The sequence below is a fragment of the Zonotrichia albicollis genome, chromosome 28, assembly GCF_047830755.1.
Source record: "Zonotrichia albicollis isolate bZonAlb1 chromosome 28, bZonAlb1.hap1, whole genome shotgun sequence".
NCBI lineage: Eukaryota > Metazoa > Chordata > Aves > Passeriformes > Passerellidae > Zonotrichia > Zonotrichia albicollis.
The window spans coordinates 3454640-3471896 of record NC_133846.1 but is presented as its reverse complement, the minus strand read 5'-3'; the positions used below and the strand labels follow the sequence as shown (position 1 = coordinate 3471896).

The 17257-nt window shown below is 48.2% G+C and overlaps 1 protein-coding gene across 1 annotated transcript in view; it reads left to right on the top strand.

The window, feature by feature from the left end:
* SRGAP2 (SLIT-ROBO Rho GTPase activating protein 2) overlaps positions 1-13802 on the top strand; it is a gene marked incomplete in the record, with an annotated part of 145976 nt that extends 132174 nt beyond the window's left edge. The window contains 4 exon segments of the mRNA XM_074528324.1: positions 416-596; positions 3349-3495; positions 5603-5930; positions 10090-13802. Coding sequence (XP_074384425.1) covers positions 416-596; positions 3349-3495; positions 5603-5930; positions 10090-10473 — 1040 coding nt within the window.
* Between the last annotated feature and the right edge of the window lie 3455 nt (positions 13803-17257).

Here is a 17257-nt window from a genome sequence, read left to right as displayed (position 1 = left end):
ACAAGAACGTAAACCTCAGAAGGCTTAGAAAAACTTAAAAATAAATAAATAATAAATATATAATAAATACATAAATAATGAATAAACAGGGTCTTTGGGGGATCATCTTTGGAGGATCTGTGGGCTCTCGCTGTTTTAGGGCACGAAGTAATACCATATGGACACTGGAATCTCAAAGGTAAAAAAGGTGTTTAATTTCTGACTCCAACATTTATAGATTTCCTGGATTGGAGGATGACAGTGCCACCTTTCCATCAGATTTCTCCTCTCCATAAAAGAATGCCAAACAATCAGTTATTCACATAAAGTGCAGGTGAAACTTCACCACAAGAACATAAACATCAGAAGGCTTAAAAAAATCTTAAAAAACCAGCGCGAAAGAGGTGCTGAGCGAAATATTCTTTATTCCCTGCAGAGTGCGAGCCCATCGAGGCCATAGCCAAGTTTGACTACGCGGGCAGGACGGCGCGGGAGCTGTCCTTCAAGAAGGGAGCGTCGCTGCTGCTCTACCAGCGCGCCTCCGACGACTGGTGGGAGGGACGGCACAACGGCGTCGACGGCCTCATCCCGCACCAGTACATCGTGGTGCAGGACACGTAGGTGCCGCCCCAGCCCGGGCAGGGTGCTGGGGTCGCAGCACACTATTGGAATATGAATCCCAATATTACCAGTTAGATGGTGCCTGGGTCAGTGTGACCCTCGCTGCCGGGCCAAAGGCGGCACTGTGGTGCTTTACCCCAGAGATACCTTGGCTGCTGGAGATTGCAGCGGGGCACTGAACGAGTCCAGGCTTGTCAGGGACTCCGTTTACCTCAGGAGAGAGAGCTTCTGGTGATGGTGAAGAGAGGAAGGACAGGATTCTGCTGGAGGGTTGAATGTCCAGCTGTTTATTCCATGGTTACAGAGGTCTGAACCGGGGCAACTTCTCCAACAGAATGCGGCTGCATGGTCTCATTAACCTTTTAAGCTCAGGGCAGGGGAAGGGGAGGGGACAGGTGAGCCACCAACCAGGTGAAGGGGCAGGGTCTCAAGGGACTAGGGACACCTATCCAATGTCCCCCAGGCCTGAGGGACCAAGCACACGACGCCTTGCTGGTATATTGGAATATGAATCTCAATATTACCAGTTAGATGGTGCCTGGGTCAGTGTGACCCTCGCTGCTGGGCCAAAGGCGGCACTGTGGTGCTTTACCCCAGAGATACCTTGGCTGCTGGAGATTGCAGCAGGGCACTGAGCAAGTCCAGGCTTGTCAGGGACTCCGTTTACCTCAGGAGAGAGAGCTTCTGGTGATGGTGAAGAGAAAAAGGAGAGGATTCCGCTAGAGGGTTTAATGCCCAGATGTTTATTCCATGGTTACAGAGGTCTGAACCGGGGCAACTGCTCCAACAGAATGCGGTCGCATGGTCTGATTAACCTTTTAAGCTCAGGCACAGGGGAAGGGGAGGGGACAAGTGAGCCACCAACCAGGTGAAAGGGGCAGGGTCTCAAGGGAGGATGACACTTAGACAGGCCAATGACCTCTGGGCATAGGGGCATCTTTTGAATTTGACCAACCACACAACGCCTTGCTGGAATCTGATTGACAGGGCTCACTCAGCAAGGGGGCGAGGGGGAAGGGAGAGAGGCATAGGCACACCTGGGAAGGGACCCGGAAGTTTAAAACAGGACATTGCAACACACCGCAACAGCACACAGGGCTCGTTACTGCCTGATTGCAATAGGAGTTGTTACACAGCGGCTGTCTGGGTGTGGTCACCGACTGTGGCGGGGTTGGGAGGGTCCCCGGGATGAGGCGAGAGGTGAGGATCGACTCCAGGCTCTCAGGAGGCTGATTTATTATGATATGATATGATATTATATACTAAAACTATACTAAAGAAAGAGAAAGGATGCAGAGATGAGAATTGACTCCCAAGTTCTCTCAGAAAGCGGATTTATTATGATATGATATGATTGATATGATATGATATGATATGATATGATATGATATGATATTATATTATATTATATTATATTATATTATATTATATTATATTATATTATATTATATTATATTATATTATATTTTAAGAAAATTATATACTAAAACTATACTAAAGAAAGAGAAAAGATTCAGAGAGTTGAGAATTTACTCCAAGTTCTCTCTCAGAAGGATGATTTATTATTATATTGTGTTATATTATACTATATTATAAGATAATTATATACTAGAACTATGGTAAAGAAAGAGAAAGGATACAGAGAAATGAGAATTTACTCCAAGTTCTCAGAAGGCTGATATGATTGATATGATATAATATGATATGATATGATATGATATGATATGATATGATATGATATATTATATGAAAATGATCTACTAAATCTATACTAAAGAAAGAGAAAGGATACAGAGAGATGAGAATTTACTCCATGTTCTCAGAAGCCTGATTTATTGTATGATATGATATTTTAAGAAAATTGTATACTAAAACTATACTAAAGAAGGAGAAAGGATACAGAGAGATGAGAATTGACTCCCAAGTTCTCTCAGAAAGCTGATCTATTATGTTATGATATGATATGATATTATATACTAAAACTATACTAAAGAAAAGAGAAAGGATGCAGAGATGAGAATTGACTCCCAAGTTCTCTCAGAAAGCTGATCTATTATGATATGATATGATATGATATGATATGATATGATATACTAAAGCTATACTAAAGAGAAAGGATATAGAGAGATGAGAATTGACTCACGGTTCTCTCAGAAGGCTGATTCATTATTTTATTATATGATATCATATGAAAATTATATACTAAATCTATACTAAAGAAAGAGAAAGGATACAGAGAGATGAGAATTGACTCCCAAGCTCTCAGAAGGGTGATTTCTTATTTTATGATATGATATGATATGATATGATATGATATGATATGATATGATATGATATTATACTATATTATATTTTAAGAAAATTATATACTAAAACTGCACTAAAGAAGGAAAGGATACCGAGAGATGAGAATTGACTCCAAGTTCTCTCAGAAGGCTGATTTTATATTATATTATATTATATTATATTACATTACATTATATTATTATTTTATTATAAGAAAAGGATATACTAAAACTATACTAAAGAGGAAGGATACAGAGAGATGAGAATTGACTCCAAGTTCTCTCAGAAGGCTGATTTATTATTTTATGATATATTATATTATATTATATTATATTAAAAGAAAAGGATATACTAAAACTATACTAAAGAAAAGGGAAAGGATACATCAGCAGGCCAGACACGGGTGATAACAAAACCCCGTGACAGACTGTGGTTGTGACACCCTGCCCTGCTCCTTCCCAGCGAGGATGGGATGTCGGAGAGGTCCAGCCCCAAGTCGGAGATAGAAATCAACTCGGAGCCCCCGGAGGAGAAGGTGACGGCCCGTGCCGGCGCCAGCTGCCCGAGCGGGGGCCACGTCGCTGACATTTACCTGGCCAACATCAACAAGTAAGAGCAGCCCTGCACTGTTTCCCCTGCCTGTCACAGCTGGCTGATGAGTCCAGTGAAATGCTTCCCTCCCTGGAAATGATTCATTAACCAGCACTGCCACCCCTTTTCTCTGCTTCCCTTCTCTTTTAACTCACTGGCATTTTGCTGTCACCGGCGTGGCCATCGCTCATTTGAAACCCCGCTGGCTTCTCTTCCCTGTCTCCCAGGTGCCATCTGGTCCTGTTTTCTCAAAAATGCCCTGTTGGAGCAGACAGAGGGAGGGAGGGGCTGAGCTCTGGTGTCGTTGTCCCCGTCCCTCCTGGTGTTGTGTGATCTGTCACGTCTCCTCCGCGTGTGCCGCGTGCTGTGTGATGGGCTGTGGGGACAGTTCCTGCAGGAAGCTGTGTCCCAGTTTGTCATCAATGCCACACCTGCAGTCCCAACCATCTGGCACTGCCTGGAGCACTCCCTTGTTTCTGCAGCACTCCTCACCTCGGGTTACTAACCATATGCTTGCAGTGGAACTGCACAACCCCCTGTTGCTCTAACCTTGCCTCCTCCACCAGAAATTGTTGCTTTAGCCAACACTCAGCATAATAAAAAAGCTGGAAAATCAAGCTAGTAGCAGACTAAATTCCATCATCTGTTAAATAGTTTTTCTAGACAGATTTATCCCCCGTATATTTCTGATTATTTCCTTTGTGTTAAAAGCCCCCACCTCTCTCCATTGTGCAGTGAAGGTTTTATGTGATAATTACAGTTTGATGGGAGGGGATGTTCTTAACCTTCAGCTAATTTAACACAATGTAATCTGTAAAGGCATTAGCACAAATGCATCCTTTTAAAAGGTTTGGACCCTGCTCATGGCCTAGAGAGCCTGGGCCTTCCTTATGGGATTCAGCAGAGCTCCAGTGATATCTGGAAAGCTGTGTTAATCTGCATCAGCTTGGGATCTGGGCTTTCTTTGATGATATTTGCTGTCTGAGCCACTGGAGTGGCCATTCTGCCAGTGATGGAGAGATTTGTGTAATATCAGACCCGTGCTGGAGCTTCACCATCTGCTGGCTTTGGTAGAGTTGTGTCTGGTGGTTTTTAGGAGCCTGGGGAATGTCCACCCTAGCTTTTGGGGCTTTTATTTTTTTTCCCTGTACTAGGGAAATACCTGATATTTAGCAGTAAGTAGCATAAGACTCATTTTGTTGTTTTTTCTTTAGGAATGAATCTTCTGACCTATGTGTGAACAGACTTGAGCAAAATTAAATCAGATGGTTTCGCAATGACAGTTGTGCCACCCACTGAATTATTATTTGGATGCCAAAATCCTACTGGAGTTAACACTTTCTTGCAGTTATTCATGGGGCTGGTGCTATATATAAATGGATCCTTCCCTGTATAATGGATGCCAAGCTTCAGACCTATGGCATAAAGTATTCTGCTGCATTGGCCTTGCCATGATTTGAGTGGAATCGTGCTGTCAGACCTCATGGTGCTGGGGTAGAAACTAAATTCTTTGGACCAGTTCATCCATTTGACATCATCCCTTTGGTTTATCTGTAGCCCATGCCTTGTGGCCCGGCCAAAGCCATGAGAAAGAATCATCTCCTACCACCAGCAAACATTGGAAATGATCATTAACCCCAAACTGGGGCTCTTTGCTTGCTGATCTCTGAAAGTAATAACTTGATGCCTTGGGCCAGGAGCTTAGTAGACTTATACTGTGTCCTCCAGTCAAAGATTGTAGCTCTGCTCTTGGAATGTAATAAAAACACATCATCAAAACCTGTCGATGGCACAGAGGGTTTTTTTGGTTTTATTTTTGTTCCAGTATAAATTCTTCTCCTCTTGACCAAGTTAATCACGTTCCACCCAAGTTTTCTGGTTTTGCCATGAATGTGCACAGCTGCCAGGACTCAGCCTTGTCGTTAGAAGCGTGAAACTGGAATGATTTTATAATTTATAATTATTTCACTGTACCGCAATCACTCCTCAACCCCCTGGGTCCGTCTGTAATCTGGGTTACCTCTGTGTCTCTGCCCGTTGTCCTGTGTGTTGTTTTGGGGGGATATCTTCAAAATGACAGCCCTGTACCTGCTTGTATTGACTTGTTTTGCTTTTGTGACTGAAGGCAAAGAAAGAAACCAGAGTCAGGCAGCATCAGAAGAGCGTTCCGCCAAAGTGACGGCCACGGCCTAGGTAGTTCCCTGGCAGAGCCCGCCTCCCCCGGGGCCATAGCCGGTTCCAGGCCCTCATCTCAGCCCATAATGAGCCAAAGCCTTCCCAAGGAGGTTCCAGACAAATGCTCCATCAGTGGCCATGGCAGCCTCAACTCCATCAGCCGGCACTCGTCGCTCAAGAGCAGGATGGAGAGCCCGCAGGTGCGCAAGGCGCTCGCCGCCGGCCGCTCCAAGAGCTTCAACAACCACCGGCCCATGGACCCCGAGGTCATCGCCCAGGTGGGCACCAAGGGCGGGCTTGGGGCAGGAAGGGGGTTGGGGAAACGCCGAGCACACAGGGGATGTTTGTCTGTCTGCTCTGGGGTGCCCTGAGCCCAGGGGAGCGCTGACTTTGACCCGCACTAATGGAGAAAGTTTCCTAAACTTCAACGTAGACTAGAATCTACAACATAGACTAGAATCTTTCCTAAAGACTTCAAGATAGACTGGAATACCCAAAAGTGTGAAATAGATTATAAAGAGTAGTGTAGGTGCATCACTTAGATGGCAAATTTAGGTTTTGAGATTTTTAGTGTGTTGTGGATGGAAGCAAGATGGAGGGCACAGGGTGTCAGCCTGGGTTTCTTCTTCATCCTTCTTCCTCCTTCTTCTTCCTCCTTCTTCACCCTGAGGTCATCACACAGGTGAGCAGCAGGACGGTGTTTTTGGGGTTCCCCATGGCAGGAAGGGAATTGTGGAAACCCAGGGCACCCAGGCAATATTTCTCTGTCTGCTGAGCACTGGGAATATTTCTCTCTCTGCTCTGGGGTGCCCTGACCCCAGGGGAGCTCTGACTTTTACCCTTGCTAATGGAGAAAGTTTCCTAAACTCCAGAATAGACTGGAATCCACAAAAATGTGAAATAGATTACAGCAAGCAGTGTAGGTGCATCACTTGGTGAGAAGGCTGAGAGGGGATCCCACAAATCCACACAAACGTCTCCACGATGGTGCCAGGCTCTGTTCAGCAGCAGCACAAGGAGCCACAGATTAAAATAAAAAGTTCAGCCTCAACGTGAGGAAGAGCTTCTGTCCATGAGGGTGCAGAGCCCTGAGCTGCTGCCCAGGCAGGAGTGGAGTCTCCCTCTCTGCTGACACCCCAAACCCCCCGGATGTGTCCCTGTGTCCCCTCCAGGTGGGCTGGACTCCAGAGGTCCCTTCCAGCCCCAGCACTCTGTGATTCCCTCAGTGCAGAATCAGCTCAGCACACAGCCCCAGCACTCTGTGATCTCTCAGTGCAGAACCAGCTCAGCACTCTGTGATTCTCAGTGCAGAACCAGCTCAGCACACAGCCCCAGCACTCTGTGATTCCCTCAGTGCAGAACCAGCTCAGCACACAGCCCCAGCACTCTGTGATTCTCAGTGCAGAATCAGCTCAGCACACAGCCCCAGCACTCTGTGATCTCTCAGTGCAGAACCAGCTCAGCACACAGCCCCAGCACTCTGTGATTCCCTCAGTGCAGAACCAGCTCAGCACACAGCCCCAGCACTCTGTGATCTCTCAGTGCAGAACCAGCTCAGCACACAGCCCCAGCACTCTGTGATTCCCTCAGTGCAGAACCAGCTCAGCACACAGCCCCAGCACTCTGTGATCTCTCAGTGCAGAACCAGCTCAGCACACAGCCCCAGCACTCTGTGATCTCTCAGTGCAGAACCAGCTCAGCACACAGCCCCGGCACTCTGTGATTCTCTCAGTGCAGAACCAGCTCAGACACAGCCCCAGCACTCTGTGGTTCTTCTCTCAGTGCAGAATGAGCTCAGCACACAGCCCCAGCACTCTGTGATTCTCTCAGTGCAGAATCAGCTCACCACACAGCCCCGGCACTCTGTGGTTCTCTCAGTGCAGAACCAGCTCAGCACTCTGTGATTCTCTCAGTGCAGAACCAGCTCAGCACACAGCCCCAGCACTCTGTGGTTCTCTCAGTGCAGAACCAGCTCAGCACACAGCCCCAGCACTCTGTGATCTCTCAGTGCAGAACCAGCTCAGACACAGCCCCAGCACTCTGTGATCTCTCAGTGCAGAACCAGCTCAGCACACAGCCCCAGCACTCTGTGATCTCTCAGTGCAGAATCAGCTCAGCACACAGCCCCAGCACTCTGTGATTCCCTCAGTGCAGAATCAGCTCAGCACACAGCCCCAGCCCGGGCTCTCCTCCTCGCTGTGTGCAGGCCTGAGGCTGCTTTCCTGAGGGAACATCAACAGCCAGGTCCTTCCTCCATAACAGCTTGGCCCTGTTGGTTACCCAGAATTTCATCTCAGCACTGCAAACACCCATTTCAGAAAGTGACACAGATGCCAAAGCTGCTAGCAGAGAGTTAAGCAACCATAACTTCAAGACATGAGAGAAATGAAGTATTTCTTGTGGATTTAACACTGTCCTGTCAGTGGTGCAGGCTTGCCTGTGGTGTGACATCTCTGTCTATACTTTCATCTACTATCTCTGCAAGATTCTCTGCAAATCTATTTCCTCCTTCTCCCTCTTGTATGATAAAAACTTTTTTGATAGTTTTGCCTGTTATTTGTCATACACACTGAGGTATGCAAGGTGTGACTGCCGGTGTCAGCACTAAAACACTCAGCACATGCAAACCCACAGCATGGGAAGCACATGGAGCAGCACAGCCCAAATAAAATCAGGAGCTGACTCCAGCGACATCCTCATCATCTTGCAGGGCTCAGAGTGTGATCAGCAGCCAGCTCTGAACACAGCTTTCAGGAGTTAGTTATTTACACAGCGGCCTTGAAGTCGGGGCTGGCTACAAAAATGTGAATTTACAGATTTACAAATTTACAGAAGGGCCCTTCCTGGGTGGATGTGCCTGCGCTTGCACAGTCTGTGCCCAGTGTTTGCAGGGTGGGAGGGATGGCTCTGCCTGCAGCCAAGGAATGCTCCAGGCTCAGGTTACAGGGAGACCTGACTGCTCTGCCTGCCTCGGGGCTCTGCAGGTTCCCAAGGAGCTGGGGGGGAAATATGTGAGAAATAAATTGAATTTTTATTGACAAAACAGCAGCTCCACGTAGTAAACAAGGGGCACTTAAAACTCAGTAAGTTTAATGCTGATGGGAATTTGTATTTTGCAATTTTGAGTACCTTAAGCCCATTTGTTGAAGTGGAAATGTGGTGTACAGCTCCTGCTGTCCTTCTGAGGCTTTGGTTGATGTAAATCAGATTCTTTGTTTTTTCAATTAGGCTCTGACTGAAGTTGTTCTGTCTCCTCTCCCTGCCAGAACCTTCACTCCATTGTTTCACTGGAGAAGAGTCTGGGGACAAAAAGGAAAGAGGAGGGGAAAATAAATATATAAAAGAGAAAGGAGGAAGACCCAAGCTGTGTTAAATCAGTGTTTTTCTCTGTAGTATCTGCTCAAGCACCACCCAATAACCATCTTACATATTTCCCCAACTTCATAACGAAAATCTGCCTGGCCTCAAGACAGAGTGGGAGGTGTCAGATTTCTGCCTCTGCTTTCTTCCACCATTCCTTGAGTGATTTACCTTCCCCACCCCCTGAAAAGGCTCTGAGGAAGCTGCAGAGCTGCAGCCAAAAGTGTGAGTCACAGCCAGGCTGGGCTCTGCTGCTCCCCAGGGAGTTCTGTGCTCCGCTGCACTCCCCAGCAGACAACGTGTAGGTCCTGAGACAAAGCCCCTTGGTTTTAGCTCAAAAGTTATTTATATTTATTTGTTAGTAATTGTAATGGTTTTTAAGAGGAAGGAGAAGGGCCAGTTTTGGTTGCTACACGTGTTTCTGACATCTTCTGTGTTTTCTAAATTTCTGAGTCCTGTGAAATGCATTTCTGGGAAAAGTTTAGCAGGAAAACCAGTGAGGCAGGAGCAGGAGCCCACGAGGATTTCAGCATTCAGTGTGTGGCCCGGTATCCGAGCCATGAGTGCTCCCTTCAGGAATTCACTCTCCTGAACCTCACATGCCAAATAAACTGCAAGAATGGGCACCAATGCTTTGGTTTCTGAGTTCATGAGTACTCCCTGCAGGCATTTATACTCCTGAACCTCGTGTGCCAAATAAACTGCAAGAATGGACACCAATGCTTTGGTTTCTGTTCTTGAGTGCTCCCTTCAGGAATTCACTCTCCTGAACCTCACGTGCCAAATAAACTGCAGAAATGGGCACCAGTGCTTTGGTTTCTGTTCCTTGCTGCCATTTGGGGCTTTACTTTGAATTCTGGGCAGCATCAGGAGCAGTGAAGGGCCAGATTAGCATCAAGGCAGTGCTACCAATCATTTTGCTCCCCATTGCTGGAAGATTTTAGTGTTTATCAGCTGCAGGATGCGGCGCTGCGCGGTTTGCTCCTTGACACGAGGTTGGCGTTTAAAAACCAACAACTTGCTCAAAACCCGCCTTTTACCCGGCGATTCACTGTGCTCCTCTTGCTGTGCTTGCAGGACATCGAGGCCACCATGAACTCGGCCCTGAACGAGCTGCGGGAGCTGGAGAGGCAGAGCAGCGTCAAGCACGCGCCCGACGTGGTGCTGGACACGCTGGAGCCGCTGAAAACCTCGCCGGTGGTGGCGCCGACCTCGGAGCCGTCCAGCCCGCTGCACGCCCAGCTCCTCAAGGACAGCGAGCCGCCCTTCCAGCGCAGCGCCAGCACCGCCGGCGACATCCCCTGCACCTTCAGGCCCGTCAAGTCCGTCAAGGCGGCCGCGCAGGTGAAGCCGCCGGCCACGCGGCCCAAGCCGGCCGTGTTCCCCAAAACCAGCGCCAGCACCCCCGGCGTGGCCCCCTCGGCAGCCCAGCAGCCCCCCGACAAGTCCTGTACTGTGTGATGCCCCCCTGGCTGCCCCCCGGGCGCAGGCCTGCTGTCCCGCACGGCAAAGACGTTGGAATTGGTATTGAAGGAATGCTTGGGTTGGAAGGGAGATGCTGGGAGCTCCTGGGCGGCCACGGCCTCGTCCCACGTGCCCAGGACAGCTCCTGCCACGCTTGGGAAATCCACAATCCTCAATCCACTGTGAAGCTGAGCAGGAAAACACCAAGGGATGAGCTGGATTTTGGTTTCCACGCCTCGTTCAAGTGTTCGGCCGCTGGAAGGAACATTTGGTGGTGTCCTGTTTTGGGATGCTGGTGTAGTGACTTCTGTATTCTGTGTTTCATTTACCACAGGGAAACAATAGGATAGATTTTAGTCTATTGCATGTTTTGGTGCCACTGGTTACGTGGAGCTTGGACATGCCTGTTTCTTGTGCATTATTATTATTATAATTATTATTATTATAATTATTATTATTATTATTCCGTCACCCGCTGGTGCCACGGTGGTTAAGGGTCTGTCTCGACTTCCATCACATCCTCTGGTTTTGTTTGTTTGCTCCCCATTCCTCCCCCTCAGGGCCAAAAGCCTCTGGCCATTCCAGCCTCATGCTTTATTTGTCATGGAAAAATCAGTTTACTCTGGAACACTCTTGGATTTTGTGGAGTTCTGCGTGAGACGTGTCCGTGCAAATACAAACAAACATGTTTTCCTGAGCTCTGGGAGCACAAGAAAGAGCCCAGTCATTGCTCATGGACAATCCTCACTGGTTTCCCCTTTAGCTCTCCCATATTTAAAAGCAGCTTTATTGTTTCCAGTGGCATTTTCAGCCCGTGGTGTTTGCTCTCGGGAGACTGAATGTAAAACAAAAAACGAGATAATTCTGAAATGGAGCATCCTCTGCCCAAGACACGCCCTGCTGGTTTTGCTGTTGCTCAGGACAGATCCTGACCCCCATCCCAGCGCCAAGCACTGTAAAACCTCGCTCAGGAGTCGCCAGCTCCCTGCCCGTCCCTCTCTGCTCTCATAGAGCAGTGCAGGGGACGCTGTGGGGACAGGGCTGTGACAGCAGCGGCTGCCCCGCGCAGGGCTCACCTGGGCATGAATCCTTTGCTGTTATTTGTATTTATCCACAGCCAGCAGCACCCACGGACTCTTTTTGTACTCCCTCCCTCCCCTGGGAATTCTCCACGGATATTTAATTTAATCGTTCAAAGGCTTGTGCCACTTAGCAGTGGGGATTGGCTGACCCTGAGCTCGCCTCGTTGCTCGGCTTTTCTGGGATTTCAAACGAGCTGCACAATCTCTAGGCTCCCGTCAAATCGTGGATTCAGGACAAGATGAGAGAAAAGTCATTTTTCTCACCCATTTAAGCTGAGTTTCCTTGCAGTTTGTGAGTTCCTGGTGACTGCAAAGTCTGTTTAATTGGCACTTAAACAAGAAGCAGCAAAGGAGAGTCGCTGAAATGTCCTTTTCTGATGCATTTGGGATACTTGGAAAAATGGAGCAGGGTCTTCCTGCATCCCTGTCCGTCCCCACACGCACAACCCCCTTTTCTACAGAAGCAATCAACCCATAATTAATGACTTTCCACAAATCCAGCTTCCTCTGGGCCCTGAACTGGGGACACGCAGGGACTGGGGAGCACTGGGGAGGTTTTGGTGATTCCCCGTTTCCCATTTTGGTGATTTCGTTTCCCATTTCTCCTGAGCTGTCCTGGGGGAGCCCCTCGGTACGAGTGTGACTGTCCCTGCCCCTCCAGGAGATGCCACCAGTGCCACCTCTGCTCTCAGGTTCTGATGGACTTCTACCACCAAGGAATCACTTGTTCTTTTGGGGAAAAAATAGAAATAATTAGAATAATTAAACTTGTAATTTTTTGCTCAGGCAGAACTTTCTGGCATTTGCTTTTTAGTAACAATTTTTGGGTTTTTTGATTTTCTTTTTTTTTTTTTTATTTTGGTCTCAAACGACCAAAGTTAATCTGTGTCAAGAGCAGGATCTCTGTAAATTGACTTTGCCTCATTTTAATGCCTTATTTTCTTTTTTATATTTTTATGCCTAGCATTCAATATTCCTAAGAATAAGTGTTCAGCCACGCACACAGCACATTGGAGGAGCTGCTCTTTTCCAGCTTCATGGTCTGAAGTGTGGAATTAGATGGGAAAAAAAAATAAATATTAAAAAAAAAAAAAAAAAAAAAAAAAAAGACTTCAGGTTACTGTAACAGCAACTGTCTGTATCTGAATTTCTGAATTATTACTGTGCTTCTCTAGCATCCACAGCTCTGGGACAATCCTGCTGCCAAGGATCACCTGGATATGGAGCAACTCAACTGGAATTCTGGTGTGCACTGTGATTGACACAAGCAATAGGACGGGCTGAAACTCCTCCTTCCTCTTCCTCGGGCGGAAAAATCACACGTGGGAGGGAATGAGGCGAGAAAATCGCACACAAAATTATGGAAAAAAAGGAGATTTTCAGCTCGTCCTCCCCACTCTGAGCACACAAGGCTGAGAGGGTGTTTGCCACAAGTGTTTAATGAGCAGAAATCATGGAAATTTTGGGGAAAAAAGGAGATTTTCGGCTTGTCCTCCTCCCTCTGAGCACACAAGGCTGAGAGGATGATTGCCACGAGTGTTTTATGAGCAGTGGCTGCTGGAAAGGTGGGAAGGAGGAACTGGAAATGTTCCCTCCCTGAGGACAGGTCTGACTCAGTGGTTTGCTTGGGGAGGTGCCAATGTCACTCCACATCTTCACATCCCGAAGAAATTTTAGCTCTTCCAAGGAAATTCCTCTTTTTTTCATGACTTTTTTCCTGTAACGTTTGTGTGGAATATGAAGACAAAAGAAGTGTTTGATAACTGGAATGACGTCTGTCTGTTGGATAGTGCTTTGTATGAACCTTGTTCATCAGGTGTTGGATTGAAATAATCCAAAGCAAAAAAAAAAAAAAAAAACAAAAAAAAACCTAAAAACTTTTAGAATGAAACACGGTTTTAGGTGATCAATCTGAATGGTTTCTGAAGCTCAGACCTTTTTCTGGGTTATTTCCCTAGTTGGGAATGGAGCAGTGTGCTTTAACCATTGCTTAATTTCTGCCTCTCTGAGGTCGTCCAAAGTTTATGAAATGTAAATTTGTCCTTCATGTCCGAGCAGTGGGACACGATCAAAACCCTCTCATTTTATCCGTGCTGGGTATTTTATTGCAACAAAAATGAGTAAATAATTAGAGTGCACTGTGACAGCAGAACAAAAAACAAAAAAAAAAAAAGTTGTTGTATATGTCTGTATTTTGATACCTGTTCAAAAGGAGTCTTTGGGTTTCCTGTGCTGAATACCTCATGTGTTGGGTTTTGGGAGTTTTTGTTGATTTTTTTTTTTTAATTTTTAGTTTTGTTTTCTTTCTTTTTTAAGGCAAGATTGTTCTTGCACAAAAGTAGGTTAAGATAACCGAGTTCTCATAAATTTATTTACTGAATCAAAACACTTCAGCTTGGCAAGAAATCCCATCTGCTGTAATTCCCCACCTTGCACTTGGTACGGGGCCGACCCCACACCTGGAAGAGCTCCAGCAATGCTGGGGCAGGAGAAGTTCACTGCAGGTGGAGTTTGCTGCCTTATTTCTCCTCTTGTCTGTGTCAAAAACCTCAAACTCAGCGGAGCAGGGCGTAGGTTTGGGGATTTATGGAGCTTTTGGGAGGTGTTCTCCTGCAAAAATTGACATTTCTGGTTCTCAGCGCTTCAGATCCTTCCTGGGGTGTGGGATCTGTGTGGAGGGGACGCTTGCAGGAGGTGATCAGTCAGGAAGGATGGAGAAATGCCCCAAAAACCCCTTTTGAGACAGTTGGGTGGATTCCATGAGCTCACCCCTTTGTCCATGAGCACAGGAGGGAGAGGAAGGCGGTGCCCCTGTCCCCCCAGGTGAGGGGCACCTGGACCCAGCCCTGGCTGTGCAGGGATGTGCCCCAAAGTGCAAACACACTGAACACCCCTGGGCAGGGAACTGCTCCAAAAACTGCCCCAAAACCCACAGGAAAGCAGCAGCACTGGGGCGTTTCCATTGCGTATGGGCCTGAACAGAGCAGGACATTGAGCTTAGCAAGCTGGGGATTTATTTATTATGAGATTTTTAGCTTTCACAATAAAACCCAGCCCTTTTTTGGGTTTGTCTGGCCTTGGCTAATGCCCTACCAATGCAGCTGGGGACACAGAGCTGTTCCTTTATGGGCTGGTGGCACAGGAGGTGTGGAAAGGAGGGAACGTCCAGCGCCAGCTCTGGGCAATCACCGAGCACTTCATGGACTGAACTTTGGGGTGTGAGCTCCTTCCACATCGGCTCCCTGCCTGTCTCTGTGTCCGTGTGACAACCTGGTACTTGAAAATAAGAAATAAAACCAGAAATACTTGACCCTGTGCCTGCGGGGCCGGCGTGGCCCCGGCTGCGGCGCGCACAAGCGGTCCCGCCGACCGCCCACCACAGAGGCAGATGAATTCTTTTCCAGGCTGTTCTAGCAGCAAACCATCTCTTTGGGTGGCTCTGGAGATGCCAAAACAGCAGCCCAAAGCCTGGAAAATGCAAAGGGTTTTGTTGCTTTGGGTTTTGTTTTCATTTCTTGTTGAATTCTGTGCTTCCTCTAACGTGGTTTGGGATGAAAGCGTTTCTCAAGGACGGGCCGAAAGGAGGGGAAGGTGCAGAGGGAGGGCAGCTCCCTGCCGTGCTAATACTTGATCTGCCAAGCTCACACAGGGTAAACACTCAGCAGTTTGCAGTGGGAACCGAAGGCGGGCCTGTCCTTTTTGTAACCTTACTCCTGACATGGATTCACCAGCCTTTCCTCCAGGCACAGCTTCAGGTGCGAGCAACCACCCGAGCCTGGCTTGGACTCTGAGTGTGCCAAACTGCTGGAGCAATACTTGTGAGCAGCAGCAGCAGCAGCAGCTCCTCTGAAAGCCCAGCTCCATGTAGCTCAAACAGGGCAATTGCTGAAATCCATCTCTGGTTTCCTGCCGTAAAAGCAGGAAAATCGGGTTGCAAAGTGTAGGAGTTTGTGTTTTTTCTGTCTGAACCCGGGGTTGTCAGCAGCAGTTGTTTTCATGGTGGGATGGAATGTTCTTGCTAAAACAAGTTTCCACTGTTTCATGTCTTCTACACCAATATATATATGGTGTATATATTAAACTGTGTAAAATTGTACTTTGTACATAGAACTCTGTACAATATGGAGGTACAGCCTTTTTTTGGTTTTTTTTTTTTTGTTTTTTTTCCCCCCTTCCCTTTTGGTACAGTCTTGTACAGTATTAGGAGTCGATGTGTTGGAAGTGTTAAATCCATACTGGGGCAACAAAATGTATCCATTGTCATTAGCAATAGTTTTGCAGAAGAAATAAATGTTTTGGGTATGGTGGAAACACTGACCTGAGGGTGCCGGTGTGTGATGTCCTGGGGTTGAGGGAGGGAGAGGGAGAACAGAGCCTGGGGGGTTCTGGAATGCTCGGGGATGTTGGTGAGGGGGCGAGGAAGGAGCCAGGAGCTCCTGGTGCCATCCTGGGCATGGGGACACTCGATGGCAGCGGGGCAGGAGCAGCGTGGTGGCACAGGGGACACTGAGGATGTGACAGGACAAGGGAATGGCCTGAAACTGAAGGAGAGCAGGTTTAGATGGGATATTGGGCAGGAATTTTCACTAGGAGGGTGGGCAGGCCCTGGCACAGGTGCCCAGAGCAGCTGTGGCTGCCCCTGGATCCCTGGGACACTCGATGGCAGCGGGGCAGGAGCACAGAGGTGGCACAGGGGACACTGAGGATGTGGTGACAGGACAAGGGAATGGCCTGAAGGTGAAGGAGAGCAGGTTTAGATGGGATATTGGGCAGGAATTTTTCACTAGGATGGTGGGAAGCCCGTGGCACAGGTGCCCAGAGAAGCTGTGGATCCCTGGGGATGTCCCTGGGGACACTCGATGGCAGCGGGGCAGGAGCACAGAGGTGGCACAGGGGACACTGAGGATGTGGTGACAGGACAAGGGAATGGCCTGAAGGTGAAGGAGAGCAGGTTTAGATGGGATATTGAGCAGGAATTTTCACTAGGAGGGTTGGCAGGATCTGGTACAGGTGCCCAGAGCAGCTGTGGATCCCTGGGGATGTCCCTGGGGACACTCGATGGCAGCAGGGCAGAAGCACAGAGGTGGCACAGGGGACACTGAGGATGTCACAGGACAAGGGAATGGCCTGAAACTGAAGGAGAGCAGGTTTAGATGGGATATTGGGAAATAATTTTTCATTAGGAGGGTGGGCAGGCCATGGCACAGGTGCCCAGAGAAGCTGCGGCTGCCCCTGCATCCCTGGGGACACTCGATGGCAGCGGGGCAGGAGCAGCGTGGTGGCACAGAGGGGACACTAAAAATGTGACAGGACAAGGGGATGCCCTGAAGCTGAAGGAGAACAGGTTTAGATGGGATATTGGGCAGGAATTTTCACTAGGAGGGTTGGGAGGATCTGGCACAGGTGCCCAGAGAAGCTGTGGCTGCCCCTGCATCCCTGGGGACACTCGATGGCAGCGGGGCAGGAGCACAGAGGTGGCACAGAGGGGACACTAAAAATGTGACAGGACAAGGGAAGGGCCTGAAGCTGAAGGAGAGCAGGTTTAGATGGGATATTGAGCAGGAATTTTCACTAGGAGGGTGGGCAGGCCCTGGCACAGGTGCCCAGAGCAGCTGTGGATCCCTGGGGATGTCCCTGGGGACACTCGATGGCAGCGGAGCAGGGGCAGCGTGGTGGCACACAGGGGACACTGAGGATGT